At 48.5% G+C, this 27,145-nt stretch overlaps 1 protein-coding gene across 2 annotated transcripts in view; it reads right to left on the bottom strand.

The window, feature by feature from the left end:
• The window catches only part of SETD2 (SET domain containing 2, histone lysine methyltransferase), a 51,385-nt gene that overhangs the window by 15,280 nt on the left and 8,960 nt on the right, over positions 1–27,145 (bottom strand). The window contains exons 2-13 of one of the 2 annotated variants that reach the window (XR_014849636.1): positions 25,215–25,230; positions 17,544–21,937; positions 16,469–16,600; positions 15,568–15,696; positions 14,265–14,388; positions 13,141–13,218; positions 12,810–12,907; positions 11,307–11,433; positions 8,450–8,584; positions 7,993–8,121; positions 6,241–6,888; positions 3,132–3,377 (exon numbers count right to left, since the gene is read on the bottom strand). Coding sequence is in view for 1 of the 2 variants with exons in the window: in XM_085050058.1 (XP_084906184.1) it covers positions 6,241–6,888; positions 7,993–8,121; positions 8,450–8,584; positions 11,307–11,433; positions 12,810–12,907; positions 13,141–13,218; positions 14,265–14,388; positions 15,568–15,696; positions 16,469–16,600; positions 17,544–21,937; positions 25,215–25,230 (6,010 nt within the window). In the remaining variant the exon portion in view is untranslated. The remainder of the gene's footprint in view (positions 1–3,131; positions 3,378–6,240; positions 6,889–7,992; positions 8,122–8,449; positions 8,585–11,306; positions 11,434–12,809; positions 12,908–13,140; positions 13,219–14,264; positions 14,389–15,567; positions 15,697–16,468; positions 16,601–17,543; positions 21,938–25,214; positions 25,231–27,145) is intronic. The other variant, XM_085050058.1, reaches the window with a different exon arrangement.

Raw genomic sequence — 27,145 nt, 5'->3', positions numbered from 1 at the left:
AAGAGATTTGAGCCAAGATTTTTCATTTTTTAAAGATATTTTTGCTTTTCCATAGAGCCTGAACACAGCATGTGCAGTTTGAAGTATCTACAAAAGAGAGAGGCACTAAAATTCTTTAAAAATCCCCTTTTAAAGTTGTTTTTATTTATTTATTTATATGTTTGCTATGGGTTAAAAGACTCTGAATCCAGGGGTTTTTTTTTCCAGATGAAATGTTATGAAACAAAGCAGCAGCTCCATGTTCAGGGCGGGGAGGGATGCAGGAGGAGTCTGTAATTATAGAGGATTTATATATTTATAAATGATGTCATCTATATAGTGTCTAATCCTGGAATCATGGAATGCTTTGGGCTGGAGGGACCTTGAAGTTCATCCAACCCCAACCCCTAACATGGTCAGGGATCCTCCCACCAGCCCAGGGTGCTTCAAGCCCCAACCCACCATTATATATGATTTGATTTGATTTTCCTGCAGAATTCCAGAGCTATGGATGGCTGGGATGGTTTTGCCTCTCACTACCTCACGTGGGACAGAGGTGACCAGAAGGGCAGGTTCTGAAACCCCAAAATCACTCACCAGCAATGGCCTTTCCCTATTTCTTTCTTTATTTCTTTATTTCCTTCCTTCCCCACACTAAACTCCTAAAAACATTCACTTTCAGAGCAGCACATCCAAAAAAATCCCCCCAGGTCTGCCCCAGCAGTGTTCCCAGAGGGAATGAGGAGCCAACAAGGAATGAGATGATGGAAGGACAATGCAAGTGTTGGGAAGAGCTGAACTACACCAACTCCCCAGCTCCTAAAACAGATCTGTCCCATTAAATGCAGGATGGGGAACAGGAGATTACTGGGAAAAGGGTCAGTGGGAAGAGGAGGAGGATCAGGACCACCTGGACTAAGGGGATTTGGCAATCCTGGCATTGCTGCTGCTGCCACACCTCGCTGTAGGTTCACCAGGACACTGGGGGAGCCCATTCCAGGATCCACCCCAACCGACCAGTTCTAACCAAGCCCAGGAAGCCCAAAATCCTGGAGAATTATGAGCAGGGAGTGAGCTCTGTCCTGTTGGAGAGCAACTCCAGCTTTACTCAATGGAGCCACGCGAGAAGATGGAGGCAGCAGAGGCTTTGAACCAGGAACAAACGGAGGAATTTGTCCAAATTGCTCCATGAAAAGCAGATGGTGGTCAAACCAGGCTGGGGAAACTCCCAAGAAAAGCCTATTTTATTTTTGGAAACGGAAGCTGCTGGCTCAGAGCTGCAGAATTCCTCAATCAACGCGACCGCCGCTAACGGGCTCCAAATGGCTCCCGAGCTCAGCACGGCTTTGAAGGGATTGCACGGAAAATTAAATGCAGAAGGAGAAGTGACACCAGTCTGTTCGACACAAAAGAGGGGGGAAAAGTTGGGATTTAGGCTGTCCAGCCTCAGGCACAACCCAGCCTTGGCTTAGGAAAGGGAAGAGCTGCAGGATGGACTCACAGCTCAAAGGATTCGGTGGTGGGAAAGGAAGGTTGTGCCTTGATGGAACTTTCTCCATAGATCTGCCAGGTATTCCTGATTTAGTGGTTGGACTCAATGACCTCAGAGGTCTTTCCCAACCAGGATTCCATGATTTTATCCTATCATTCTATGAACTTCTGTTGACTTGCTGAAGAAACACAACACAACAAAATCCATCCCCTACCAGGCTGGATCCTTTTCCTTCCCTCCCTCCCTCCTCTCCTCCCTTCCCTCTGCAGCTCCAGCGTGATCCCAAGGGATGGAGCAGAGCAAGAGGAAGGACCAACACCATGAAATCCCTGCTTGAAGGCCAGAAAATCCCTCAGCAAACCACGGCCTGGCTGCTCCCCAGCCCCATTGTTTTCCTAAACTATTCCTTGCTCTAAGTTACAACAACTTGTAAAATTCCTGATTAAAGCATGGGATGTGCGTGCCAGAGCCAGAGCCAGGCACTCCAGGAGGGCTTGACTGGGATGAGGACAGGCAAAAGCAGCTTCAAGGAGCTTTAACAAGATCAATCAGAGGAGATTCAGAAAGATCATCCCAGGGCAAGATGGAAGCTCAGTTGGCCTTGGTCACCCAAGCTGTCCCTGTTCAGGCTGAAATGGCCTCCAGAGGAGGTTCAGGTGGGATATTGGGAAAATTCCTTCCTGGAAAGAGCTGTCCAGCCCTGGCACAGCTGCCCAGGGCAGTGCTGAGTCCCCATCCCTGGAGGGATTTAAAAGCTGTGTGGATGTGGCACTTGGGGACATGGTCAGTGGTGGCCTTGGCAGTGCTGGGGGATGGTTGGACTCCACGGTCTCTGAGGCCTTTTCTAACCTTAGCAAGTCCCTGATTCCATGATTATTAAGCTCCCAGATGGATGTTTCTATTGGAAAAAAACACCACTTTGGCCAAAGTTGGGGTGAGGACTCAGCCTTGAGCTCCACATCACCACAAACACTCATGAGGCCAGAAGTGTCCAACTAAAACCTTTTAAACCCAAGACTGGCTCTTCCAAAAGATTTTTCCTAAAACCAAGACCTCCAACTCACAAGGAAAGGGCCTGTGGATCCTCAGAGCCACAACTCCCAGCTGCTCCTTCCCAGAAGGTGAGAGCCTCCTCAGGGGTGGAGGAAGATTCCCAAAACTCGTTCCCACCTGAGGCAGAGTGGCACCAAACTGTCCTCTCCTGTCCCTCAGCTCAGCTACTCAACCTCAGCCATCAAGAGGACGTTGGGAAGAGCTTCCCAAGCTTTGCCCTACAGCGTGTTCCGACGATTCCGAGAGGTCAGTTGGCCATCACACCACATGTCACCTCCAGCACAGGATCTCCACAGGGATCAGCCCACAGAGCCTTACCTGAGCGCAATCCACCTGCAAGAACCGTGCAGAACCACCACCTGTGCCCTCGCTGGGTGTCTGGCACTGGGGAGGAGTTTTCAGCCCGGGAGAAGCCATGCGGCGCTTCCTCGGAGAGCGGGAACGGCGCCCACGAGCCCGGGCTGAAAACTCACCCCGCTGGGAATGTGTGTGTTGTGCTGTGCTGTGCTGGGGGTGCGGCATCGGCCAGCACTCCTCACGGAGTGTCAGAGCCCTGCAAGGACTTACAAGTCCTGTGTGTAGAGGTAGAGAAAAAAATCAAGCTCACTTAAATCCTTTCAGGCCGGGAGCTGGGATTTCCCCGGAGCGACGTCCATTGGCGGCAATGGACGCTCCGAAATAACGTCGGCATCCCCGAGTTAACCACCTCTGTCCTCCTTTCACCTATCACACTGCTCATGCATCAGCCAGCTTCCCAACCATCTTCCCGGCTCTTGGCGCTATGTCCTCTCCCTTCTTCCGCACGGAGTTGGAGAAAAGGAGCCCCTTGGTCAGCTCTGGCTGCCCGGAGAAGCTGGATGGTGGAAATTACAAGGGGGTCATCAGCAAGGCTGGAGAGGACAGCGCTAAAGTCACGACGATTCCGACCCTCCCACCCCCCAGCCAAGGCCAGGTGTTCCACCACTCCAAAAACCAGGCTTTTCCAAAGCTTGGATGTGCTGGGAAAGGATTATTATCCATCCCCCTTCCAGCCTGGATTTGTCTTTTAGACATCCGGGGTGGGCTTTGGTGGCACCTCATGAGGTGAGAGTAGGACAGAGGCAGTTAACTCTTAGAGCCATGAAAAACTCCAGGACAGGATAAATTCCCAGCTCCCAGTTTCCCTACAATTGTTTCATAAGAGAGAAATGAGTTGTCACAGCCCCATGTCACCATCCTGCTTTTTTGGGATGGATTTGCTGGGATTACTCCAAGCTCATGATAGCCAACCCATCCCAGAGAGCAGACCACAACCTGAGGTTAATTCATGAATACACAGAGAGGATGAGATTCCCATCTAAAATATGGGAATGTGTCAGGACTCCATGGCCCAACCACAGCTTCAACAAAGGTCTGCAGATTCCCAAGCTGAGCGCCTTCAAGCTCCAAAGAAAACACAAATCTTGGGGATAAAATGACATTGTCAGATCAAATTTGGTCTCAAACCAATGTTTTGGGTGAGATTTGTGAAATTTCACATATTTTATGAGTATTTTTTACCATTTTTACTGTGTTCTTCCTGCACACAAGTGTGGAAGGGAACATGGCTGTTCCAAAGAAACAACTCAGTCTGGATATCCAAAATCTGTCTCCAAAGCAGAGCAGGACTAAGGCCTGACTTAACTTTCTGTTTAAAACAGGTCTGACTTGATCTTGGAGGTTTTTTCCAATCTTAACAACTCTCTTGGCAATGAGAGCAAAGGACCTTTCCCAATTTAACCACAAATTCAACCTGACAGTGTCACTTCAAGAGGAAAACCACACCAGGAGTCTGCAAATTCAGATCTAGGAAATCATCAGATCCACTAGGAAAAAAGGAAGGAAAACACCAAACCACAACCCAACCTCTCTGCAGAAATGTATTTTAGTCACCTCACTTTTTCCCCTTCTAAGATTTGTGGCACAAACGACTGTGCCCAAAATCTGTGAACATTCAGGAGTATATGATCCTCCCGAAAAATTCAGACTGAGGTAAAATGTCCCCGAATTTTCCTGGTAATCTCTGCATTTCTAAATCCTGGTGTTTGTAGCTACAGAATGGCATCAGCAAACCTTAAGGTGAGGTCTCCACCACCTGCACTGGCGCCGCAGCACAATTAACACCTATTATTTTAATTAAACCTCTTTCATGATTGCTCATTATCAAAGTCAATGGGTAAATCAACTCCTTAGCTCTATAGTGCATCAGAAAACATAAATTTGCTTAAAACTACTTCCAGTAATTAAAGCAGGGCTGGTGGTTGATTAAGAGAAAGGCAGAAGAGCCTCCAAGTCCCATCAAGCCCACATGAAGCTGGAGTGACAGTAGTGCCTTCAATTCCTGAAGGAATCAGGAATCACTGGGTTTGGCCTTATTAAAGAGGTTCCCACCCCTCCTGCCCTTGAATATAAGGAATATAAAATAGTCCATGGAATGCAATCCTACAGAAGAAGCAGACTGGTGGAGAGTTTCCAAAGATCTCAAGAAACCCAGGAATGACTGAAGTGCTGAGTGGAGAGTGAGATCCATAGAACCATGGAATGGTTTGGGTGGGAAGGGACCTTAAAGAACACTCAGTGCCACCCCTGCCATGGCAGAGACACCTTCCACTGTCCCAGGCTGCTCCAAGCCCTGTCCAACCTGGCCTTGGACACTGCCAGGGATCCAGGGGCAGCCACAGCTTCTCTGGGAATTCCATCCCAGCCCCTCCCCACCCTCACAACAGGCATTAATTCCTTCGTAACAACTGATCTAAATCTTCCCTCTTTTAGTTTAAAACCATTACTGAAACATCATCCTACATCCCATCAAAAAGAAGCTGTGGGGTGAAAATCACATTGGCCACCTATGGAACAAGGATACAATTCCAGAGGACAGAGGGAGCCACCAAGCCCTTCTCTTAGAGAGGTTTTCTACTGGAGAAGACCTTGATGGGAGTGAAACCACTCAAGTCTCCAATAACACCCAAATCTGGGCATTTCCAACTGCAAAGACCCTGAGGCTGATCCAACACAGCTTTTGAGAGAACCTGCTGTGGTCAATAGATCCTCCTCTGGAGGCTCCATGGTACAGATGGAAAACAGATGTTGAAAGGGCAGGAAAAGCTGAGGATGTTGGGATAACTGAATCCAGAGAATCCCAGAATGGTTGGGCTAGGAGAGACCTTAAGGATCATCTACACCCTGCCACGGGCAGGAACACCTTCCACTATCCCAGGGTGCTCCAAGCCTCGGCCAGCCTTGGACAACTCCAGGGATGGGGCACTTAGGAGTAGCCTTGAACACTTCCAAGGATGAATTCCAGAGCAGACAGTCCATCTGAACTTGTTTCAGTGTTGATGGACATGGACCACTTCCACCCAAAATGCTTATCTCTGGTCTCTTTTCCTTATAGGATTCACAAGGGAATCTCAATCCCTCAGAGCTGCCCTTTCCCTGCACACCTAAAAAACAATGGGATGACCAAGGTGTCCTTGTGTGCCCAAACCCAACCAGATTTCAGTGTGTGACACATCCACACCTGGACTCTGGGCACACCCAGGGTAGTTTGCACCAGAGGATTTATATAGAAAGCACTTTGTGTGTAGCAAATGCCATTTTAGTCACCAAATATTGACCAAAAGACACCAAACCAGCCCCATTTGCACCACACTGCCACCAAATCCACATTTTCCTTAGCTCCAGGAGCTGCCTCTTACCTTGAGCTCCTTCCAGCTGTCGAGCAGCCTGGTGGCCAAGTCGCTCACATCCACAATTTTATCTGTCTGCTCCTGGCTCCTCTCGCTCTCCACGTCGGAAACTCCTTCCTCTTCATCCTGTGATGGTGTTTCCATGGCCATGGGCTCTTCCAGCTTGGCTCCATTGCTCTCCTTCACCTCTGCCTCAGGCTCGGCCTCCAGCTCTGCAGGCTGGGATTTGCTGCTCTCCACTGGTGCCTCCACAGCAGTTTTGATCTCCTGCTGCTGCTGCTGCTGCTGCTCCTCAGTCACCTCCATCTGGGCTGCCTCCAGCTGATCCAGATCCTCCTTGCCCTCCTTCCCCTCCAGCTCGCTGGTGGTATCCGAGATGGCACTGTCCATGCTGTTCTCACTGATGATCTTCAGCCTGCGGAACACCAACTTCTTGGGGGTGTCTGTGTCACCCTCAGTGCTCTGCTTGGCCGAGAGCTCCGGGGTGTTGAGGGGGGTGTGAGCCCGGGAAGTGTTCTCGCTGGAATATCCGTCGCCCTCGCTGAGCTGCGGCACTGCTGTCTTGGTCTGAGCCCAGCGCTGGATGATGGGCAGCACCTTGCTCTCCTCCAGCATGTTCTTGGTGGGGATGGGCAGCAGCTCCAGGGTCTTCATGATCTGAGGGCAAGGGAAAGCAGGGCACAGTCAGAGGTAGCTGGGTTTAAAGCTGTGGCCAACATGGAATAATTCACTTCTCTCAGGGAGAGTTAACTGTGAAATATCAAGGTGATCAGGGAATCCCAGAATGGTTTGGATGGGAAGGGAGCTAAAGGATCATCCTGTGCCATGGGCAAAGACACCTTCCACTGTCCCAGGCTACTCCAAGCCCTGTAACCTGGCCCTGGACATTTTCAAGGATGGGAAGTCCACAACCTCTCTGGAAAACCTGTGCCAGGGCCTCATCACCCTCACAGGAAAGAATTTCATCCCAATATCCCATCTAAAATCTAAAATATGTAATCTAACCTATCTAATGGTGGCACAAGTCATGGATGAAAAATTTCAGGAAGGACTTCTCCATGGAAAGGGTTGTTAAACATTGGAAGAGGCTGCCCAGGGAGGTTTGCAGTCCCCATCCCTGGAGGTGTCCAAGAAATTCCTGGCTGTGGCACTCAGTGCCCTGGGCTGGGGACAAGGTGGGCATTGGGCACAGCTTGGACTCAAAGACCTTAAACTTCCAGATGCCTTTGGGCATCCAATCCCAAACTGCTTATGGAAAACCAAAACACTTCCAGTTCCACTTCAGATTTTCAGGATCTCAAATTCCCTGTGCTTCAGCACAGAATAAACAGCAACAGCAACACCCTTTAATTCTTGCTCACGGAATCTACCTCAGGAATCTAAGGAAAACCACAGGAGCAAATTCCTTCCGTTTATTAAGGATCTGCCTGAGGGCAGAAGTTTCAGGCCTGTAGTTCTGAGGCACCTGAGTTTGTTTTCCATGAACACTTGGCACAGATTTATATTTAAAAAAACAGAAGGGAAAGAAAATCCTCGTGATCCTGTGCTTTCAGCTAAGCTGCCAAAACCCTTCTTCCCAAAAAGGGCTGCACAGGCCGGAGTCCCCATTCCTGGAGGGATTTAACAGCCCTGTGGATGTGGCACTTGGGGACATGGGTTAGTGGTGGCCTCAGCAGTGCTGGGGACTGTCAGACTCGATCTTAAAGGGCTTTTCCCACCTGGAGGACTCCGTGAGAGTTCCCAGTGCCAGGAATTACTGACCTCCAGCTGCAGCTTCAGGTTGTTGGCTGTGCTTCCTCTGCCATCACCCAGCTCTGTCATCCAGATCCAGAGCAGGGACAAGCCGTGACACTCCAGGAAGGACTTCAGGCAGGACTGGGAGTGCGTGTTCTGGAGAGCCAAACATGGGAACAGTCAGAGACTTCCAGGCAAAAACATGGCAAACTGCTCCACTGGGATTATGGTGGAACCCATGGCAGAGCCAGAACTCAGCAGCTGAGCAGGTCCAGCCTGATTTAAGTGATTGGAACTGCTGGGATTGGAGCAGGGATCCAGCAGCAGGACCATGATAACCATTACAGCTCACACTGGGGAATAAATTCATGGATCATGGAGCTATTTGGCTGAGTTTGGGAGGCTGGAATAATGCAGGATCCTCCTCCCAGGGTGTCACTTGAACAGGATGTGGCTCCCTCCCCTCCCCAGGGGTGCTCCTCACCTGGATGAGCTTGAGGCAGGTGAGTTTCTGCTCCAGGGTTTCGATGCGGACCATGAGCCGGGATAAGCTCAGCACCTGGTTTTTATCAGAGAGTCCTTCCCCGTTCTCCAGCAGCGCCTCCAGCTCCCCATCCACCTGCCACAGCAAAGGAAAACAGCCTCAGGCCATGCAATCCCTGATTCCAACCTCCATTTCCCTAAGCAATGTCCCATTTTAGCTTTATACAGGTGGAAATTCCAGGTGGCTGCACCAAAATGCTTCCAGCTCTGAGTTGATCTTTTCACGTAGGAAAACAAACTAAGAAATTATCTTTAATTCCAGATAAAATTTATTCTTTATATTCTGAATTGTATAAATTCCTTATAAATCTGAAATAGGTTTATAGATTATAAACTATAATAGATTTATAATCCTTACAACTAGAGAATCTCTCTCCACATGGACACTGGAATATCACCCATCAGTCACCCATTTAGTGACTAATTAGTGTTTTAAAATACTCTATAAATGATTTAGGAATTATTTCTTGGCTTTCTCACTCTCTGTGAGTGAGAAAGCCAAGTGACTAATTAGTGACTAATTAGTGTTTTAAAATACTCTATAAATGATTTGGAAATTATTTCTTGGCTTTCTCACTCTCTGATACAAAAAATAAAAGTGAAACTGGCATTTTTCAACTTTCCAAAAGAGCTGGAAATAAATCTTATCCATAGGAACAGAGGTTTGTAAAGGATGGAATAATTACAATTTGTAGGAATTAAAGAAGAGCCTGTTGTCGTGGGTTTGAGACAGGACCCTTGCCAGGAGGATGCACGAAGAAGGGTAAACAGGCTTTAAGTTTAAAGTTGCAAAAAGTGTTTAATTACTTAACAGAATTGGAGGATAAATGCAAGGCAAAAATATACTTTTTATACATTATTTTGTTCACTCCCCCCCCCCCTTACGAACTTATAGTATTCACCTCTTTTTTTCTTTTACAATCTACAAGCCAGGTGGGGGGGGGCAGGGTGTGGGGTTTCTTTTTAGTTCACAGAGAAGATTCTCAAATTTACTGATCACTACAATTTTTCTACTACAAATATTCTTTATTTCTACTTGTTTCTCTCTCTCTTCAGACAGTTTTCTGCTCTCACCCCCACCCTCTTAAGAAGCAGTTTCTGCACTTACTCCTCCCTTTTTCTTTCTTTGTAAACTAGCAACACAGACAGGGGGCAGGTTGAGGGGTTTTCTGGTCAGTTTAATCAGGAAAAGAGGTTCTCTACTTAGCCAGGGGTCCTTCCCACGAGAGATAGTTTTCTAGGAACTTCTTTGGCGTGGGTCTAATCTCATGAGCAATATCCCGCCCGAATTTTTGCTGCAACATGAGTCTTTTGTCCATAAGGTGCTGTGCAGACTCTCCCGAGCTGAGGCCAGGCTGCTTCCATGCCAGGAGCAAGGCCTATCTCTCTCAGTCAAGGCTTTTTGCAGTTTTAACTCTTAGATGAGACTCCCACTGGTTCACAGTCTTTTCCAGGCATCCACCTCCTCCTCTGGAGAGAGTTGTGGGTGCATTTCTGCATCTTTTATGGACTCCATGGGCTGCAGGAGGAATTTCTGGCTCCCCCATAGCTTCCACCACAGCTAGCAGAAAGTTTCAGCTCTGGTGCTGGAAGCACTGAAGCACCTCTTTCTCCCCCCTTCTTCACTGACCTTGGCACTCTCCATGCTGTTCTCCCTCACATATTTTCACCTGCACCTCCTCCTCCTCCAATTACAAAGTGAAAGAAGTGAGCCCCTGCTTTGTTTTGACTTTTTCTTAAACATGTTTTCACAGAGGCGTAACCAGCACCTCCAATTGGCCCAAACTTGGCCGGCAGCATGTCCATCACCTTCAGAGCCATCAGAGATTGGCTCTGCTGGACTTGATGTAAAAACTTTCAGAACTTGCACTCAGGACACACAGGAGCCATCTTTGTGCCACACCCCACCCCTCAGACACCTCCCTAGACCTACTAGAACAGCTTCTGAGGGGCCCAAATTTCTCCTAGATGTTAAAAACACTTCGCTGATGTTTTGGGCCAATCAAAACCACTACACCTGTGCAGATTCTTGCAGATTTCACCCAGAAAAACTGCTTTTTCTCTGGATTCTCTGCAGCTTTTCCACATGGTGTGAACCTGTCCCTGCAATTCCAAATGCTGCCTCTATGTCAAAGGAATTTAGAGACTCAAATTCCACTCCCAGCCTGGAGATGGCCAAACTCTGCCCTTGGAGTTGCCAAATTCCAGGTGATGCCCTAAATGGTGAAGCCAATATTGTTCATATTTCATCAATGTTTAAAAATTTAAAACAACCCAAATTTTTAAATCCATGTGGAATTTACAGTGGGTTTTAGTTATGGATGAGCAGATACTGGATCTGGAAAAGTCTCTCTCTGGTGGGATTTTGTGTTAAGCAACCAGGAGAAAGGAAACATGGATTTAACTGAAGATCTAAGAAAATACAAATATTTAGGGACCTTGTGATATAAAATCATTAAAACTGGAAAAGACCTCCAAGATCATCAATCCAACCTTTAATGGCACATGCATGGAAAAGACTAAACCCTGAGGTCATAAGGAGTCATCTTCTCCCAGGGAACAGGGACAGGATGAGAGAAAATCCCCTCAGGCTGTGCCAGGGGCGGCTCAGGGTGGATATTGGGAATATTCCTTCCTGGAAAAGGGTTGTTGGTGGTGAAGTCCCCATCCCTGGAGGGATTTAAAGCCACATGGATGCAGCCTGGGGACACAGGTGGCCCTGGCAGTGCTGGGGAATGGCTGGACTCAATCTCAGAGGGCTTTTCCAACGCCAGGGTTTCCGGGAGAGCTGAACTCACCGAGTCCTTTTTCCGGGAGCGTTCCTTCTTCATCTTGCCGCCGGCCGCGCGGATGCTCACCCTGTTCTCCCCCCCGAGGTACCCCCGGCAGTTGGAGGAGCCACAGAAACATTTCTGAGCCTCTTTGCTGTGGGGACACAAAAACAGAGTTGGACAAGAGCTCAGCTCCAGCCACTTGGCCCCTTTCAGGATGGGAATGGCTCTGCATGGAAAAGCCACTGGAAATGCAAGTAAGGTGTTTATTCCTGACACAGCTCCTGTGATCCCAAGCTGTGTCAGCTGGAAAGCCAAGCCTGCCTCACCTCCAGGCTCTCCACAGGTCAAGAACGAGGAAGCAGAGAGGAAAAGGTGGAGCTGGTGGGGCTGAAAACTCCTTATCCCACACTGCCATCAATACCTTAATTTTCCTAAGGAATTTATCCTCAGGATTATACATCCACTAGGAAAAGCTTGCACTTTATAACATTTTATATATAATATAAATTTTTATGTATATATAATATAAATTTATTTATATATATATATATATAATGGCTCATATATTGAATTTTAGAGCTCCAAACAGGATAAAGAATGCACTCAGGATTCATGGAAGCAGCAAAATCCACATGGAAAAATTATTTTGTATGTACAACCATGGATAACAAACATAATATATGTAATATATATACTAAATACATATTATATATGGTATATTTAATACCATATATGGTACATTTAATACTATATATTCTATATTTTATATTATATGGCATATGGTATATAGCATATCGTATCTAGTATATAGTATATATTATATTATATACAATGTATATAATATATATAATAAATAAAATAAATACTATATATATAATACATACAATTCTCAATGAATATTTCTACCAAGCCTCCGTATTTCCTACTCAACACACCACCCAGTTTAAACTCTATTCCACAATTTCTTGGAGAAATGGTAGGGTTTTATTTTAAATATGTGGAATCCACTGGAGGAATGTGGCCCTGCAGTGGCAAGAACCACGGAAGCTCAACTCCAGGAATTTCTAGGAAGGAGGAATAATCTTAAAATGCTATTAAAAACTCATTCCTGATTTCCCACTTTACAGGAAGGGCCTGGAGAAGGATCCAGAAGGAAAAGGAAGGGATGTTCCTTAAGTAATACTTCAGCAAAAAGTAATACAGGAATATCAGGCTCAGGTTTAGCAAAGGGATCTGAATTCCAGGCTGGAGCTTTCCCTGCAGCCCTGGATTAGGCCAGGAAGAGGGGATGTGTTATCTGGGGGTTTTACAGCTCCTCAAGTACTTGCAAAGTCATAAAAGAGGGATGGGAAGGGAAGAACAGGAATTCTTGAGGAGTACTGCGAAGTCTGGAGCTTGACTAATTAATAACTGGACAGAGGAAGAGGAGGGGAAGAGAATGATCTGGGAAAGGAATGGAATGGGATCAAAGTGACACCAGGAAAGATGAAATGGCCACAGAATTCCTCTCCAGGAAATGGAACATACCCATATCTCTGGAACTGGTAATCAAACGTCAGCTCCGAGCCTGACGGGACCAGCTTGGTGGTGAAAAATCCAACCCGGAGCTGCCCATTCACAGTCCACTGTGGAAAAGAGATGCCAAGAGTTATTCTCCAGGTTTGCTTTACCCAAACCACATTCATCCTTGGAAAAGCAGCACTGAGGAGGTCAAAATGGGACAAATTGCCTGGTTTAAATCCAGTTGTTCTCATGTCACTGATACAACAGCAACAAAAATTCCCAATATAAAGAAGGAAAACGCTTCATCCTGAGCTCTCCAGAGGGAGGAGCCACGGGATTTGATCCAGGATTTTACCTTTTGGGTCTCACAGTTTGGCTCACAGCTGTGGTTCATGAAGCGGGAGCAGTTGCCTTTCTGGGTGGCATCGATGATCTGAAAAGGAACAAAAAATCCAGGAAAAAAGGCTCATTCCCTGGAATTGGAAACAGCTACAAACACAATTCATCATCTCCTTTCCCACTCTTTATTTGATATTCCCCATCTTTATTCTGGACTTTGGTGTTTGTTAGGACATTAGGTTCCCCCCAAAAAGAGCACTCAGGTACATGGTTCTCAGTTTTCCAGAGTTCTCCAGCTGGGTGTGGATCCTGGATTTTGTTTCTGACACAGCCATGAGGGGTTGGGAAGGTGAATTTTTCTCCCACACACCTCATACTCCAAGGCAAAAGTCATCCTCTGGATCACATCCCGAAATAAAACTCCTTTTATAACTGGAAATGCTCCTTTGTGCCCCTTAAAATCACACAACAAACCCAAAAATCCTTATTTTAGGAGGAAAAAAAAAAAGAGGAAAAATCACTTGGAGTATTTTTAGCTCCTTTTCTCTCAAGCTTCCCAGACCCAGAAAGTCCTGACAGGAGAGACAAGGAGAATATGAGATGGAATTTCTATTTCTCCTCCTTGTTCTCAGGCAGAGGCAACAGCACCACATGCCACAGAGCCAAAGCAGCCATAAATAATTCAGGATATCCAATATATAAATATTCCAGTGGCACTCCTGCACAGAGGGACTTTGCCAGCTAAAAATGCCCCAATTCCATGGAATTGAACGTGACAGGAAATGTGGGGTTTTGGTCTATTTGGGCACCCAGAAAGGGTGAGTTTGGCTTGGAGCATCTTCCCAAACAAGGCTCCTCTCCCATGGATGTTTGCTCATGGAAGGGATAAGCCATGCTCCATGTTTTCCTTTGGAAGGACACTTCTCCCTCTCTAAGGACAATGGGACACAGTTAAGGTGCCAGAATTTTGTTAAAACTGAGCAATGGGTTAAAGAACACCTGAGGCTTGAAGTTTCCTTTCCACAGGAAAACATTCCTAATGGATACAGGATGTTGCTCCATGGATTCCCAAGGAGTTGGTGCTGCACACAGCTAAATCCAGCCTTTCCCAAAGCCAATCCCAGCAATCCCACTGCTCACCTCATCATTCTTCAGGGCCATGAAATAATAGTGGATGTTCTTGTTCCGGGCATACTCCTTCACCCGAGCCTTGAATTCCTTGTGATCCAACACTTCCCCGCAGTATTCCAAGACAAAAGTGTTGCTGCAGGAGGGAAAAAACATCACTTTTCTTAGCAAAACCACAATAAATACAAAATATCCATCGCTGAGGTGGATTCTCTGCACACAGCCCCCAGCCTGGTCATCCTGGTGGTGTAACAATAATCATGTGCCTTAATCTCAGGGAATTCTGATTAATTTGGGATTTTATGCTGTCACATGGGAACGTGACAAAAGAAGAAAGCAACCCTTTGAACAGAGTTTATTCTATATATTTATTCTATATATTCATGGAGTTTCAGGATGGCGTGGGTCAGAAGAGAACTCTGGGATCATCCCATTTCACCCCTGCCATGGCAGGGACATTTCCACTATTCCAGGCTGCTCCAAGCCCTGTCCAGCCTGGCCTTGGACACTGCCAGGGATGCAGGGGCAGCCACAGCTGCTCTGGGCAGCTGTGTCAGGGCTGGACAGCCCTTTCCAGGTAAGAATTTTCCCAATATCCAACTAAACCTCCCCTGGCCCAGCCTGAGGCTGTTCCCTTTCCTCCTGTCCCTGTTCCCAAGCAGAACCTGACCCCCCCCGGTGTCCCCTCCTGTCAGGAGTTGTGCAGAGCCACAAGGTCCCCCTGAGCCTCCTTTGCTCCAGGATAAACATTCCCAGCTCCCTCAGCCACTCCTGGTGCTCCAGCCCCTTCCCTGGACACACTCCAGTATGCTGCTGCTTCGCCCATAAACCTCATCCTGGTCTCCCTATCCTGCTCCTCCCCTGTGCCTCAGGAGATTTCAGATTTCTCACTCCTCTCTCCTTTCCTGGCTTCATCCAAACCAGCACTTGGAAGTACAATCCTTAACTAACAGCAGAAGCAAAGTTCCCCTCGGGGTCTTCTTGTTGTCCAAGAGAAGGAGGAGAGGACTCAGGTAGAGGGGAAGCTTTGCAGAGGTGGGAAGAGAAGAACAGACACAACAGGAGTGCAGCAGGGACAGGGAAAGGGGAGGCAGATTCATCCCAGGAATAAGCCATGGAAAGAATGTTGGGAAACCAGGAAGAGCAAAACCAGAGTGGGAGGAGGGAGATCAACCCATGGATGGGCAGCTCCCAGTGAGGAAGACGGACACCCAACAGGGACTCTCTGGCAAGGAAATCAAGAACCCACAGGCCCTTTTCCCTTCAGGAGGGAGTAAAAGAGCAGGAAAAGGCTGTGGGAAGAGGGAAGGCTTACGATGGCAAGTCCTTGGCAGCTCGGAGCCCCCAGCCCTTCTTCTCGGTCAGGATCACCTCCACATCTGCATGCTGCTTCTTCTGGAAGCGTCTGTTGGAGCAGTAGTCACCGTTTGGACACCGGGAAGAGCTGAGGGAAGGGAAGGGAATGGAGCAAATCAGTTCCCAGCAGGAAAACAGAAAGGGCTCAGATGGGAAATAAATCCCAAATAATCATCATAAATTCTGTGTGAAACCTTCGAACGTGGTTTGCTATAAAAAGCACAACCATGTGACTGTCAACATGCAAATGCAGATCATTTATTTCTGGAGAGAGAAAAACATTTGGAATGCTGATCACACTTTATTTCTATATCAGGGCATCCCAATGGGGTAAACTGGGCTCTTCTCCCCATGTTTTGAGGGTTATTCCTCCAAGATATTCCCTGCCCTAGGTCTGGGCTATGAGATAAATGCAAAAGTCGGGATTCTGCCAGGTAATCCCAATACTTCCACAATCCTTGTGTCACAGGGGAAATCCCATCAAGCACCTTGGAGCAGCAAACCTCTTCCAGGAGGGCAAAGGAGACAACAGCCATAGGCTGGTGAGGCTCTGGGGAGAGGAGATCCAGGAGATTGCGAGGTCTGATCTGCAGATCATTCAAGGATTTAAATCGTGGAATGGTTTGGGTTGGAAGGGACTTTAAGGATCACCTCATTCCACCCCCCTGCTCTGGACAGGGACACCAGGCTGCTCCGAGCCCCATCCAACCCTGAACCCTTCCAGGGATGGAGCAGCCACAGCTTCTGGTGGCAGCTCCAAAAGCCACTCCAGGCCTGCACAGACAACTCACTGCCACCCCCCAGGAATTCCTGTGTTATTTGAGGGGTTCCCAAGCCATCTCCAGGCCAATCCCACTCACCACTCGATCATGAGCAGGCGATTGAGGCAATCCTCTCCACAGGCCACCTCGCCCTGCGCTCGCTCCTCCTTGGACAGAGGGGGACACTCGCACAGCATCCGCTTGATGTCCCGGTGGGATTTGTTCTTCTTCCTGTGCAAGGGAAATCGTGGAAATACAGGTGAGACAGCAGCTGGGCAGAGAAATTTCTCCTCAACCCTTATCAGTGGTTGTTGGAAAAACTGAAAAATTAATTTCTCCCCTAGGAACTGGACATGTGGATTGGTAACCTTGGGATAGGGAGGGACAGGAATAACCAAGGACACTCGGTTTGGTGATGACTTTGTGATCACAAAAGGTGACTTCTTATAAAGAATTCCCTGGATATTTAACTGGATTTCCTTTCTCCTCCACACCCACATTTATTTGGACATCCATATTTTAATAAGGCAAATTGGAGAGTTTGGTTACTTCAACCTCTGCTTTGCTGTCAAGTGAGACGATGAAAAAGAGGAGAAAAGCAGATATATTAGAAAAGCATCCACTAATTAATATTTTAGCTTCCATGAAGGATTTGGGGATGCTCTGGAGCACGGATCCCAACACAGCAAAAATTCCATAAGAAAAAAAAAAGTGGTATTTCAAATTAGGGTTGTTGGCTCTAAAAAAACTCATTTGAGATGATAATAAAGACATGGAAGTAACCAAAGCTTTTGGAAACACGTGTCCAAAACCTTTCCCACACCCAGAGAAAATTCCCTGTGCCAACAGAGAGGCAGTGAGCTGGCATTTGGGACATTGAACAGGTGAGATCTGGCAAGGGTATAAAAGAGGTATAAATATATCAACCTTTCTTTCAGATCCTCCCATTCTCCGTCTCTTCTCAGCACGTGGGACTGTCTGGGCCCAACTGGGGAATTCTCTCCAGGAGAAGAGACCCAGGGGGGGCTTTGCCAGATGTAGGGAATGCAACATCCCTTGCCCTCCCTCCAAAGAATGCCACTTTGGCCATAAAAACCCAACCACCACGGAACCAAATGGAAGTTAAATCCCACACCTGCCCCAGGAATTAAAACAGGGATGAAGCAGCAATTACCTCTCAGTCAAGTAGACATTCTCCTCAATGAGGTCGAAGTAACAGGGCATCTTCCCCTGCTTGGCAAACTCCTTCCAGCGCTGAGGGTCCCTGAAGTCATCCATGATGCAAAACCTGCCCACCATGGAGGAATCCTGCGGTGCTGGCTCCACCTGCTCCCCCTCCAGCTTCCCTTTCCTCTTCTCCCCAGAGTCCCCATCGCTCTCCGAGTCACTCTCCAACTCCGGGCGCCGTTTTTTTGGTGGGCCTCGTTCCTTGGCGTCGTTTTTTTCCAAAGCTTTCACCTCCTCCTTCTTCTCCCCAGCCGACACCGGCTCCTTGGTGGAATTGCTGCTGATTTCATGTGCCTGCACCGAGCCCTGTTCCTTCTGCCCGGGCATCTGGGATTTTCCAGAGGGGCTGGGAAAGCGGGGCTTGCAGTCATCATCCCAATGCTCATCCTCTTCGTACTCCTCGTGATCTTCCGTCAGGGAATCCGGCACCTGCCCCTGGATCCGCTCGTAGCTCACCACAGAAGGTCTGCTGGCTGCCCTGGCGTCCCAGTAACCGTTGCCTTGCCAGTAGCTCTGCGAGCTGGGATAAGCTCCCGAGCCCGGCTGGTAAACATAGCCTGAGTACATCCCAAAGCTGCTGTCTGGCTGCTGGTAGGTGCTGCTGGGCTTCTCTGGCTGGGAAAAGTCCCAGCCCACAGCAGCCATCTCCTCCGGGGCACGGAAACCATCCAGCCTGGAGTAGTCTGCGAGGCCAGACTGGTTCAGCCCGCCCTGCCCTTGCCGACTGTCGGGCCTGGAAGAGCTCATCTGGTGTCGGGATGTGTCGATGCTTTCCAAACTCTCTGGGACACAGAAGGGCTGCTCCTCTGGCCTGACCATAGGCCTTCCCACAGCAATCATGTCTGGCAGCACCATCCTCTCCTCCGTGCCGGCTTTGCCATGGGAATCAGCCCCAAGGTCCGCCTGGCTTGTGCTGTCCACACCAGGGCTCTGGGCCAGGCAGGGATCCACCCGCAGCTCCTCCGGCTCCTTCCTGCTCAGCTCCGTGGAAGTTGCCAGACTCTTCTCCATTCCTCTGGGAGAACACCTGCTCTCCACCTGAGCACTGCCCTTACTTCCCATGGTGTCTGACCTCTCCTCATAGTAGGGCCTGCTGGGCTCGGGCCGCTCGTCGTCCCAGTGGTCGGAGAAGCGCCGGTTACTCCGGGAGGAGGCCGGGCCGGTGTCCTCCATGGCTATGGTGGAGTTCTTGGGAACCACCACAACTGACTGCAGCCGCTTCCGTGGCGTCCCATCATCGGAATCCGAGTCCTCCGTGTCGCTGTCCTCGCTGCCCCCCTCGCTGTCGCTGTCCCCCGTGTCGGAATAATCATCGTGGCCAGCGGGAATGAATTCCACGGCGTTGCCACTGCTGTCACACGTCGGGGCTTGGGTCACCATCTCCGTGTCCTCTGCAGTGACAATGACATCGGAGGAGGGATACAAAGCATCAGGAAAAGCCGAGGCCACCAGGGGCTCGTGTACCTCATCCTGCTCGGCCGGGACGCCGAGACACTGAACCTTCAGCTCATCCGGCTCAGCTCCCTCGGTGGAAACAGCACCTTCTTCCACGACCTCTCTGCCGCGGTGCTCCAGCGGCACTTCCGAATAGTAGGAATGTTCATTCTGGAACGATGACTTGCCTTTTGCTGAGCCAAGATCAACGTGCTGAGCATCCAACTCCTGCATCTCTTCAGCTTCCGAATGCTGGAGCGGCTCCTGGCACACACCCGGTGGGGGCACATCCCATTTGGAGGAGATGCTTTCCTCCGGCACGGGATGATCCGACTGGAGCCTCTGGGAACAGCCATCCTGGGAGGAATCCCTGCTCGAGCTTTCCACTGCCAGGCTGATTTTATGGGAAGAATGGCCAGGCTCATCCTCCCCAGCAGACTTGGAATGGGAATCCTCCGTGCTCTCATAATCGCACGTCACCGTCTGCGGCTCCACCTGCACATCCAGGAAAGTCTCCGATGTCACTTTCAAATCCGCAGGTTCCGCTTCGATTTCCACTTCCGAGTGGTACAAGTCAGGGGTGGCATCGTCAGAAATGTAGCAAAAAACAGGTTCTTTGGTTTTGTCACACGGAGTCACCTCCTCATCCACCACCTTAAGGACAGTTTTAGTGGGATCTACATTCACGACAGGGAGAGGGACAGCTTCCTCCAGCTGCTGTGGCACCGGAGCCTCTGCTTCCTGGCACAGGCTGTTGCACTCGCTGGACTGGACCTGGGAATCATCCAGATCTTGCTCTTGGGACACATCAGCGCTCTCAAACCCATTGGATGGCAATGGATATGACGGGCTCATCTTCATGGCAGACGACGCTTCCGACCGACCTGGGCTGTGGTCAGAGGACACAGCAATGTCCTCTGGTTTGGAGGCACTGGAAGTCGCCAGACCCTCATCCCGACCCTCTGGAGAGCCATTTACACTCAGTTCCATGGGGAAACATGTTCTTAAGGAATCATGCTTTGCCTTTAAAAACGTATCTTGCTCCTTAACACTGTCGTGGCATTCGTTTGCTGCAAGTTCCTCAGATTTTGAGTTCACCAAACCCGCCTTGGACTCGTCGGCCTTTGGCAAAGCGGGCAAATCGTTGAACTGATTTAACGGAGAAAGTGTCTTTTCCCTTTCCGACTTTTTCGCACTGGACACCCTGATCTCATTGCTCTTTACACAAGAGGTCTCTAAATCTAGAGAATTAGACTTGGACTTGATTTCTTCGATCGATTCTGTACAACAGAAAGAACTCTTAAATTTATCAGGCTTTGGTGCGGGGGCCTTGGAAGGGGTGGATTTATGGCGGGAGGAATTCACATTACTGTCGGGCTTGGAATGGGATGTCCCCTTCCGATAGCCCAGTTCATCGAGGGGAGAGCACCTTTTGGATACTTCACTTTCAGAAGTCCTTTTGGAATCTCGATCCGCTTTTGAAGACGACCTCCCTCTCCTGTCCAGGTCGGCGTGAGAGGACTCTGCTTTGCTGTCCCTGTCCGACTTGGAGTAAGAGGATCTCGAGTCTCTGTAGGAGGAAGAGGAACGGGAGGACGTACGCCTGGAATCACTCGACCTGGAATGTGTCCTCCTGTACTCATCCTCCGAGTCCGAGCTCTCCCGCGCCCGGCTGTCCACGTACGACCGGGAATAGCGCGACCGTTCCCGGTACGGGGAGCTCCGGTGGTACCGACGGTCCGAGTCGTAGTAATGCGAGCGCTCCGACCTTGAGTAGGAGGAGCTGGTTCGGGAGCTGCGATCGGAGCGGGAGCGGGAATGAGAGCGGCTTCGCCTCCTCTCTCTGTCCGAGCGGGAGCGGGAGGATGAGTACCTCGAGTCTCTCTCCGATTTGGAATAGCTCGAGTATTTCTCATCCCTGTCTGACCTGGAGTGCGACGAGGACTTGCCCAGCTCATCACCCCGGAGGGACACGGAACTCCGTCTGGGATCTCTCTCCTTTTCTGTGCTGGATATCTTCTGCTCGTGTGACCGCTGGCTGGAGGAGGTCCTCACGGAGTCCTCGTCAGACTCGGAGCCCTGCGGTGCGCCGTCCGACTGGGAGAACTTCCTCTTGGACCCCTGCCTCCGGGAGCATGCGGGAGCACCCTTGGAGCCATCAGAAACCTCATCCTCCTTCCCAATATGGGAATCTTCCTTCGGTGGGGTTCTCTCCGTCCACTCAGGCGCGGCTTGGCCCACACGTTCCTCTGAGCCGCACGGCACCGGATCCTGCTTGGCATCCGGCTCCAAGGCCTCCTTGGGCAGCGCATGGCTCGGCTCCCGTGGCACGGGGGCTTCGGCCTCGCCAGGCGGCGACAGCAGCAGCGCCGGCATCGGCGTCACCGGCGGCGGCGGCAGGTCCGTGGCTCCGGGAACTGGCATGGGTGATGCTGGCGGTGGCGGAGGGGGTGGGGGAGGCGGAGGCGTGGGGGGGAAATCCGTGGCCGAGGCCACCGGTTCTGTCACCAGTGCTGCTGGAGCCGGGGGCGGCTTTGCCGTGACATTCAGTAAATGCTTTTTAAAATGAATCTTCCCCAATTCTACCTTCGGCTTCGGAGGAGAAGATTCCTCAGCTGAACCAGCGGCATCCCCAAGGTCCAGTTTATTTTTGGGGTTAAAATCAGTTGGGAAGGGAACCGCTGGAGGGGTAGGAGTTTCATTTTGTTTCTCGTTTCCCAGAGCAGCCAGGAATCGATTGGGTAAAGTTTTCTTGGTTAAACTAAAGCTGAAAGACACTTTTTGTCTTCCCTGCTCCTCAAGGTTAACCTTGGTTTTGGTGCCTTTGGGCAAAAAGCGGCTTGAGGCGATGCCTTTGAACACGGGGCCTTTGATAAAACCGGCTCTCGGCACCGTTTCGGGTTTGCCCTGCGGAAGAGAAAGAAGATGCAGTTGGAAGAATTGGATTTTGGGGGGTTTGAACTCAGTTCTGCAGCATTTTCTTGCACCTGGTGAATTTTTCATTATGCTAAAAGAGAAATGGATACCCTGGGTTTGCCTTTGGTGCTCAGCTCTGTCCTGAAAAAAAATCAATTCCTCAGACTTCTCCAGCTTGGAACAAAACCTCCTCTAAGGTTTGGGCTGAGGCTTTGTAGCTGACTTCTTAATGACCCAGCTCAAAGGCCTTTCATTATTTAATCCTTATTTTTTAAAAAGAAGAGTTCAGCATATAAACTTAACTGAGGGCAGAACACTGCTTTTCTTATGCTGCTTCTGTGGTCCCAGGCTACAAAACATCCTGAGTTTTAAGCTTTAAGTACGTTTGTTTTCACACTCCAAGAGACAACACCTGGGTGCAGCCTTCCAGTACTGGGGAAGGCTCCAGGGAGAGCTCAGAGATCCTGCCAGGGCCTAAAGAGGCTCCAGGAGAGCTTGAGAGAGACTGGGGACAAGGGATGGAGGCACAGGACACAGGGAATGGCTTTAAACTGAAACAGAGATGGGATATTGGGAAGGAATTCCTGGCTGGGAGGGTGAGGAGTCCCTGGCACATGGTGCCCAGAGAAGCTATGGCTGCCCTTGGATCCCTGGAAGTGTCCAAGGAAAAGCTGGACAGGGCTTGGTGCAGCCTGGGATAGTGGAGTATGTCCCTGCCCATGGCAGGGATGGCACTGGATGATCCTGAAGGTCCCTTCCCACCTAAACCTGTCTGGGATTCCACGGTTTGGCTCCAGCACAATTCAGACCAACAAGAATTACAACACTAATTTAAACCCCATCCTCTCCCACCTCCTCCAACAGCCTCATCCCAGACATTACAAATTCCTACAAGTTCCCAGGCTCGAGCCTAGGCCAGCATTAATTAACAACTCCCCAAGAATTCCCATCAGGACCCAGTGATGCGCGATGACTCTGTCACCTCTGGATCAACCGACTGTTCCACACTCCATGTCCTTCCCCCCATGAGGCACCAGCTGCCTCCTGCCCAGGAGCTCACTCAGCACCTTCCAAGCCCAAAACCAGGAATTTTCACAGCATAAAGCACCCTATATTCACCCATTTGGGCATTTCTCCCTCTGTTTTAAATCTTAGAGCTCATCTGTGTCCCAGGGAATGAAAACCTGGAGAGGATAAAGTGGGAAAAGGGTTTTGCTGTCAACAGTCCTTATCCCCAAAAATCCGAATCGCATCAGAATCATGGAATTCTGGAATGGTTTGGGTTGAAGGGACCCTCAAGATTATCCCCTTCCATCCCCTGCCATGGACAGGGACATCTTCCACTATCCCTTCTCTGGGAATTACTGTAATTAAATTTTGTGTGGGAAGCCCAATTCCAATGGAAAGAGTCCTATCCAAATATTCCAGAGCCAGGTTTTGCTCCCATAGTTGTGCCATGAGCACATTTTTGGCAGGAGCAGCAGTTTCCTGCAGCCCCCTGTGAATTATTAAGGATTTTGTTATCCTTTAACTCATGGAAAACAACGAGGAGCTGCCCAGGCTCAACGCACTGCAGTAAATGATTAAATGAGATGTTGGCAGACTGAAAATCCCGATTTTTTTGTGCCCTGGGACATCTTATATCCCAAAAAATCCTCATTTTTGACGCACTGGGGTTTTCTTTCCATTGTGAAAACCTTGTGATGGTCTGAATGTGCCTCATCCTGGTGACCCAACCCAGCACCACTTTGGATCTGCAGCAGCAAATTCCCTTCATAGTAGGAAAAACAGGAGCAAAACCCAAAAGCATTTCCTTGAAATGGGTGTTTTTCATAAGGGGACATTTCAGGGATGATTTTAAAGGAGTTTCTTGGCTAAAAGGGCAGCCTAAACATTGACTCTCAGAAAAAAGAGCATGTCCAGCTCTCACCACAACTCACAACCACCTCCACAAAGTCCTGCTGAAAACGTTATCCCTGTTTTCCAAAGAATCCACACATCAGAAGTGATCCTGGGATTAATCCACAAGTTTGTAATAACTAATTCATGGAAGAATTAAGGTAAATGAAGTGCTGAACACCTCTGAGACCAACCTCCTGTAGGATACAGGGTTCAGCTTCATGAAGAGGGTGGGAACAGCATTTTGGGGGATTTCTGGATCACTCATTATCCTTATAACCAGAAATTCCCACTTTTTTTACCCCAACCTGTGTCTTTGTCCTAGGACAACAGAAGAGAGCAGGTTCCTCTGCAACCATACACTGAAGGACCTCCACAAATCTGAATCCAAATTCTGATCAGAGATTGGGCTCTTTAATAATATCAATGATAAATAACCAATTAATAAATATATGTTTAAAAATATAGGACATTGAGGGAATCAGAATTTCAGAGTTTTCCTTCCTGCTACAACCTCAGTGCCCTTATTTTCTGTGCAAAAATCATCCCAGTATTTTTATTTAAATCCTTCTAATTTCAAGCACAGCAGCCTTGAAATGGGAATAAGAATGAAATAATAGGAATAAGGGGGTTTGGATAACTCCACCTTTTCCCAAGCACGGGATCTTGCAGGCAAAAAGAGCTTCCATCCACACTTCCATTCCTCCCCTTCCCACAGCCTATTCAGCAGAGCTGACGCATTCCAGGATGTTTCCCCCTCATGTGCTCACCCTTCCAGGGATGTTTTCCTTAAATAACAGCAATTTGAACAAAACACAACTTGTGGAATTTCAAACACCCTCCACAGGTAACTTGGGAAATGCAATAGGTGGCAACTACTGGAAAAGCTCTCCGGGAAAAGAGGAATTCTCCTTCCTTTCCTCTGTTTTAGACAAAGGGAACATCCCCCAAAATGGAAAAAAAAGCACATCCAAAATGATTAACAGTCATAATTCCAAAGTCAGGATACTAAAATCTATCCCAGGCCTCCAAGTTTTCTCTTTTCCCAATAAACTCATTGAGTCACAGGCAGCAAAACTCATTATTTTTACAAATGAAGTCCTTAAATAACCAGCAGCAACCTACACTGAGCTGTGCCATCACATCCTGTGAGCTTATGGCACAAGTGGTACTGGAATTATTGTCCTTCCTTCCCAAATTTAATGAGAATTATGGCCCTTCCTTCCCAAATTTCACCAGAGGAATCCCAGAAATGCCCCGATTTGCTTTATCCAGCCCCTCAGTCTCTCTGGATTTAGGAATCTTTTCGTCAAACCAACCCAGCTGGACTCAAAAGAGATCCAAAAATGTTGGAATTGGTTTTACTCACCTCATTTTCTTCTTCTCTATTGCAATCCAGCCAAGGAAACATGGAAAAAAAAAAAAAGGAGAAAAGGTGTGTGAATACCAGGTAGGAACAAGAAATGTAACACTGGACATCTGGACCTGGAATGGGATAGACCTGAGGACACAGAATTAGGGAAACACCAACCGATGGCACCTGGATACAAAACCGGCTCTGGAAGGGAGAACAGCACAGCTGGGAGGCTCTAAAATTCCCTGGAAAATCCTGCAGGGATTAGGACAGAGCAAACCTTTTTGGAGAGAACTGCTGGCTCGGTATTGTCTCCAATTTTCCAACACACTGCAGGAATAAAACCCTCAAAAATGGGATTGAAGAAGGTGGATTTGAGGTTCTTTCCATCCGAATATTTTCCTGAACTTTTTGGAAGTTTCTGCCTCTCATCAAAAGAAATTAAAGATATTAATGAAGGTTTGACTGCTGTGCCTCTGCCCTGGCTATTTGCATAATTAATCTCTATTCTGGCAGCTTGATAATGAATTAATTAGGACCATTCTCAATGCTGAGCCTACAGGAAGCCAAATTTTTCACTCTTCCCAAAATCTCTGCTCTGATCCTACCGTGAAGTTTCTCCTCAGGGAAGGAGAAGGAACAGGAACACAAATCCCTCTCCTTGCTTTGCTCAACTCCCCGGAGAGTTTTAGGGAATTTCTTGGTACTACCAACACACCTCAAGACATCAACAGTTCTCCCATCTCTCTGTCATGGATCTGCCAGAGATCCCAAAATCCCTTTCCAGCACTCCAATACAGCTTAGAGCTGGAATTTTCCTACATTTTATCAGCTTTTGAGCCATAATTTGGTGCTGTCGGGGTGACACAGCCAAAGATTTCCTACAGAAAAGGTTCACAGACTCCTCAAGTATCAGCTCAGAGAGGAATATCCAATTCCAGAAGAAAAAGCCAAAATTTTCCATGTCGGAGCAATCCGGACACAGTGACGGCACAAGAACCACCCATGTCCCAATGAAACCATCACCAGCTGGGAACTGGGACCAAAAGGAAGTGCTGGGAAGAACTATCCTCCCAGGAATATTCTCCTGCCTCTCCAAAGGCTCCCATCCAATTGATCCAGCTTATTAAAAGACTATAAATTATTCCCAGAGCAGCAAGAACAGGCTTTGATTCCATCAAGGAAACCCGAGCAGGGAGTTCCTGCCTGAGGAGCACACGAGGGCACAGACAGGATTTACTGGGGTCAGGAAAGCCAGGAATTCAAAATCCCACGGATTCAGGAGCTCTCAGAGAGCAGCATTTTGGCTGAATTAAGGCCTCAAAGGAGTTTTCAATGTCAGAATCACCAAAAGAGGAGTTTGGGATGCTCAGGAAGCACCGTGTGGTTTGAGTGTTTGGGTTTGAGGTTTCGTGGAGTCAACACTCAACAAAAACCTTGGATTTGATTGTTTAAAGGTCTTTTCCAACCTCGGAGATCCCAGGAAGATTTTCCAGACATCCATAAGCAGGTGCAGCAGGGAGTTACAACCACCAGGTGGAAGCTGAGGGTTCTAAAGCAAAAACAACTCTCCTTATACACAAAAAGCCGTATTTAATCAGCTGTATACCAGGAGAGAGGCAATTAAATTTAATGTTTCTAATTAGTAACAGGGATAATTAACAACAGGGAGAAAAGAGAGCTGGGATTTTTCAAATACCAGAAAAATCCTGCAGGAAAAAGAGAGAAAAAGGATGATCCCAATCCCTGGAAGTGTCCAAAGGTTGGATGGGGCTTGGAGCAACCTGGGATAGTAGAAGGAATAGGACTGGATGATCCTATTCCAACCCAAACCATGTGGAATTCTGGGATTCCATAAATTCAGATAAAAGGTGTTGACCTTCCTAAAGATGCGCTATGGATCCCATTTTCCTTCCCAGCCTCTTCCTTATTCCCAGATCAAAAAA

Source organism: Lichenostomus cassidix, chromosome 2 (assembly GCF_008360975.1).
Source record: "Lichenostomus cassidix isolate B80296 chromosome 2, HeHo_3.0, whole genome shotgun sequence".
In the NCBI taxonomy this organism is placed as follows: domain Eukaryota; kingdom Metazoa; phylum Chordata; class Aves; order Passeriformes; family Meliphagidae; genus Lichenostomus; species Lichenostomus cassidix.
This window is presented reverse-complemented; position numbering and strand designations above follow the sequence as displayed.